The sequence below is a fragment of the Conger conger genome, chromosome 10, assembly GCF_963514075.1.
Source record: "Conger conger chromosome 10, fConCon1.1, whole genome shotgun sequence".
Taxonomy (NCBI): domain Eukaryota; kingdom Metazoa; phylum Chordata; class Actinopteri; order Anguilliformes; family Congridae; genus Conger; species Conger conger.
The window spans coordinates 49,868,677-49,873,676 of NC_083769.1; the positions used below are offsets into that span (position 1 = coordinate 49,868,677).

The 5,000-nt window shown below is 52.3% G+C and overlaps 1 protein-coding gene across 1 annotated transcript in view; it reads right to left on the reverse strand.

Moving 5' to 3' along the window:
• Positions 1 to 5,000, reverse strand: part of eif4g3b (eukaryotic translation initiation factor 4 gamma, 3b) — a 57,765-nt gene that overhangs the window by 8,790 nt on the left and 43,975 nt on the right. The window contains exons 22-27 of the mRNA XM_061259164.1: positions 2,458 to 2,562; positions 1,954 to 2,092; positions 1,274 to 1,362; positions 801 to 897; positions 559 to 685; positions 1 to 48 (exon numbers count right to left, since the gene is read on the reverse strand). The exon at positions 1 to 48 is cut by the window's left edge and continues 176 nt beyond it. Coding sequence (XP_061115148.1) covers positions 1 to 48; positions 559 to 685; positions 801 to 897; positions 1,274 to 1,362; positions 1,954 to 2,092; positions 2,458 to 2,562 — 605 coding nt within the window. The remainder of the gene's footprint in view (positions 49 to 558; positions 686 to 800; positions 898 to 1,273; positions 1,363 to 1,953; positions 2,093 to 2,457; positions 2,563 to 5,000) is intronic.

The window sequence follows — 5,000 nt, forward strand, 5'->3', positions numbered from 1 at the left end:
GCTGATCCCGCCAGCTTCTCGCCTCGCTCCCGGCCCTGGCTGCTGCGGCTGGACGGGACAGAACTACATTACCCACAACCCCACGGGCCACGGAACCGCGTTACCCACAACCCCACGGGCCACGGAAACCGTGTTACCCACAACCCCACAGGCCACGGAACCGCGTTACCCACAACCCCACGGGCCACGGAACCACGTTACCCACAACCTCATGGGCCATGGAACCGCACATCCAATTTTTACTCACGCAGTGTTTCAGTAATTAAAAATAATTTGCTAAAATGTGACATACAGTTGATTAGACTAAGCAGGGGCCAAACCACCTGAAGCAATGTGGGGTTAAGGGCCAAACAGCTGCACTGATCTTATTGTGGCTACACTGGGGCCTGAACCACCAACCTTCCAGGTCCCAGTCATGTACTGCAGCCACAAGGTACATGACTCATTCAGTTACTATAATCAGACACACGTAGTGTGTATACTCCACCACCCTCAGCCAGGAACAACATCTTCTATAATCTCTCTTTTCGACCAGAAGGGACCTAAAATGGCCTCTACCTGCTCGTGCTCCTCCTGGAGTCAAAGTCTGGGGGGGGCATGGAGGCGGGGGCCGCGGGCTGCGGGGGGCCGGAGGACTGCAGTGCGGAGTAGCGGTTCAGGTTGCTGCCGCTGGACCGGGTCAAATCTGAAAACCACAGAAGAAGAACCGTAGAGATGAAGGCCCTGGTGGCTTATGGGACAGGTCAGAGTGACAGTGGGTGGTGCTGGTTGTTGATTGGGTAATGGTGGTCTGTCCTCACCTGATTCGTTGGCCTTGGCCCCGGCTCCCCCGCTGCTGCCCTTGACCCAGTTGATCTGGGCGCGGGGGCCCAGCTGGATCTTGTCGTCGATGGTGGGCTGCAGAGAGAGGGGGAGAGTGCTGTTCACCGGCTGCAGTGCCACTCCTCCACCAGCAGATGGCACTGCCAAACTGCAGCGCACCCCGGCGCTGCTGGTGTGTTTGTGAAACCGTCTGAGCCCGTGCGCAACTCATTTACAGGATTAAACATTCACCTTGGGCACACACAGAACACCATTTATTTCCTGGTACAGTCCAACACGCGCACGCACACACGTAGACACACACGGACAGACAAACAAGCACACAGCCAGACTGAGTGGCCCCAGTGCCCTCCTCACTCTGATGAAACAGCTGCTTTATATTACAGCAGCAGAACACACACTCACTGGGGCTGCACCCATGTGAACAACACGCCTCCCCTGAGCTGGGTACCTTGGAGATCTTGGGGATCTTGGAGGGGTCGATGGTCCTGCTGTTCTTGGTCATGGGGACAGTGCTCCAGGTCTCTTCCCTCTGCACCACTGTGGAGGGAACAGAGGGAGGGGTCACTATATCACAGGGCACGCAGCGAGAGCAGGAAGTGAGGTCAGCAGGACAGGAAGTCAGAGAGTGCTGGTGCTTGGGACTGGAGAGATGGAGACAGTCCGTAGAAACAGACAGACAGACAGTAGAGATGGAGACACAGTCCGTAGACAGACAGACAGACAGTAGAGATGGAAACACAGTCAGTAGAGACAGACAGTAGAGATGGAGACACAGTCAGTAGAGACAGACAGACAGACAGTAGAGATGGAGACACAGTCCGTAGACAGACAGACAGACAGTAGAGATGGAGACACAGTCAGTAGAGACAGACAGTAGAGATGGAGACACAGTCAGTAGAGACAGACAGTAGAGATGGAGACACAGTCAGTAGAGACAGACAGACAGACAGTAGAGATGGAGACACAGTCAGTAGAGACAGACAGACAGTAGAGATGGAGACACAGTAGAGACAGACAGTAGAAACAGACAGACAGTAGAGATGGAGAGAAAGAGGACAGAGACAGACAGGGGGGTAAACCCTGAGTGAGCTTTAGTGACCGCACTGCGTGCACACTGAGTGCTCTGACCTGGCCTCCTCTTGTTGTCCTTGGACAGCAGCTGCTGGTGCACCTTCCTCTGCTCCTCCTGCTCCTCGATCTTGGCCTCCTTGTGGATCTGCTCGATGGTCTTGGGCCCCTGGTCCGCTCGGCGAGACACCCAGTTGTGCTGGAAGAGGAAGAGGAGGCACCGGACGATCAAACAGCAGGCGGAGATCAGCTCAGATTTCCCTGCTGCAGCTCTGCGCAGTCACCGCGTCATTTTCACAATCTACAGACGAGCCGCGATTGGACAGCAAGGTCACGTGACTGAAACGCACCGATTCCCTGGCCAATCACACGCCACTCAAAGGGCGGGTTTTCACAGACAGCTCAGTCCTGGACTAAACTGGGTTTTATACGGAGAATCTCCATTCTCAATAGAATCTTGGGCTTGTTGGGCTTACTCTGTGTGTGGAACTGGCCCAGAATGTTGTGAGAAGTAACGGGCCGCTGACCTTGCTGACCCACGCGCACACACACGCACTCACTCACCAGCCTCAGGTCGATCACGTCCTGCAGCATGAAGCGTATCCGCGACGACGTCTTCCTCTCCTTCACGATCTTCTCCATCTGGTTGAAGTACTGGTCCATCCGAGGCTGCGTGAGGGGGGTCACAGTGTTAGGCAGCAGCGGGTAAGCCCCAGAAACTTCAGTCCGTTCACAGAACGCCAGCGCGCCGTCACAGCCCAGCGCACAGTGACCTCCGACCCCGACCCCTCCCTCAGGGAGCCGTAAAGCATCCTTCGCTGCACGCAGACGACAGAGGTCGAGGGAAGGGTGGGAAAATGGCCGTGACTGGCTCGTACACACACAACCTGTGGGACACGGGGAGTGATGTCACACACAGCTGTGGGACACGGGGAGTGATGTCACACACAGCTGTGGGACACGGGGAGTGATGTCACACACAGCTGTGTCGTGAGGTCACAGGTCCAGAGCACAGGTGTGGAGAGGAAGGGGCTTTGGACAGAACCCCAACAGGATGGAAGTAAAAAAAAAAAAAAAATAAATAAAAAGAATTGACTGTGACAGAAATATGATGCACCATTAGCAAAGCGTTTATTTCAGCTCAGCGCCTGGCTAAAGGCTAGAGCGCTACTAAAGCTCCATTATCACAGACTTTATTCAAATTAAATGTATGGCCCAAGTCACTCCAGAGGATGTTGACATGGTCAACGCTTTTTAGAAATGATCCGTACAGAGGGGGAGTGACCAGCCAAGAGAGAGAGAGAGAAAGAGAGGATAAATAGTGAGAAAGAGGGGAAGAAAAAAAGGTAAAAAGGCTGTAAGGAACGAGGGAAAGGGAGAGAGCTGTAGGCAGGCAGCCTCCAGTCAGCACAGCTGGAAATCATCTGTGTGCAGAACAGTGCAGTGTGTTTAACCTCTCACACACACCCCTATACCACACACACACACACACACACACCCTATACCACACACACACACACACCCCTATACCACACACACACACTCACACACACCCCTATACCACACACACACCCCTATACCACACACACCCCTATACCACACACACCCTCACACACACCCCTATACCACACACACCCCTATACCACACACACACACACACACACTCACACACTCACACACTCACACACTCACACACTCACACACACCCCTATACCACACACACACACCCCTATACCACACACCCCTATACCACACACACTCACACACACACTCACACACACCCCTATACCACACACACACACACATTGTACATACAAGATAAACACACACACACCCTATATCTCTCACACACACACACACACACACACACAATGCAAACCAGCTGCTCAGAGGACTAGGACAAGGCATTATGGGCTGGTGACCTTTTTCTTTAAGCTCTCCAGGAACACCGTTTTGGTTTCTGTACTCGGCCATATACAAACGGGAGAAGACAATCCAAGTTATTATTAGAGAGAAAATTGCAGAAATGTTGTTATCTTAAACACATTCTCATGGCCATTCCACAGCTTGTCAGTATTTTAGCCAAATAAATGTGTGGTGTGTACGCAGAGCGAGCCTTCAGAGTGGAGCCAAAGCCGTCTTGCACAGCTCTGGAGGTTTCTCAATGACTGCAGCATTGTTTTAAACGGGAGTGCGCTGCCAGCTTCCCAGCCTTCAAACGCTCTCTTTCTATAAGCTGTCCAGATTCTACACTCTCTCATTTTGAAATGTTAGCTTTCGGCGCAAAAAGCCCTCGATATCAGCCCCAGCAGCTGGTCCAGCAGGGAGGTGGAGACAGCTAAACTACAGTGCAAGAGCGCAGTATGATTAGCCTAGTGAGATTAGCACAGGGTGATTAGCCTAGCATAATTAGCCTAGCGAGATTAGCACAGGGTGATTAGCCCAGCATAATTAGCACAGTTTGATTAGCCTCATGTTATTAGCACAGGGTGATTAGCCTAGCGTAATTAGCACAGTGCTATTAGCCCAACGTAATTGGCACAGTGTGATTACCGCAGTACATTTAGCCTAGCGTGATGAACGCAGTGTGATTAGTCCAGTGTGATTAGCACAGGGTGATTAGCCTAGCATAATTGGTACAGTGAGATTAGCTGAGCGTAATTAGCACAGTGCTATTATCCCAGCGTAATTAGCAGTGTGATTAGCGCAGTATGTTTAGCCTAGCGTGAGAAACACAGTGTGATTAGCCATTACATTACAGTTATTTAGCTGACACTTATCCAAAGCGACTTACAATTGATTAGACTAAGCAGGGGCCAGTCCCCCCTGGAGCAATGAGCCTTGCTCAACCGCCCAACAGCTGCACTGATCTTATTGTGTCTCCACTGGGGCTTGAAGCACCAATCATCCAGGGCCCCTTTGTGTACTTTAGCCACGAGGCTACAGCTGCCCAGTGCGATCAGCCTACTGTGATAAGTGCAGTGTCATTCGAGCTGCGTGATAAGCCCTCAGTGATTGGCCGATGGGGAGTTAAGGAGACTCCCCTCCTCTCAGTGATTGGCCGATGGGGAGGTAAGGAGACTCCCCTCCTCTCAGCGATTGGCCGG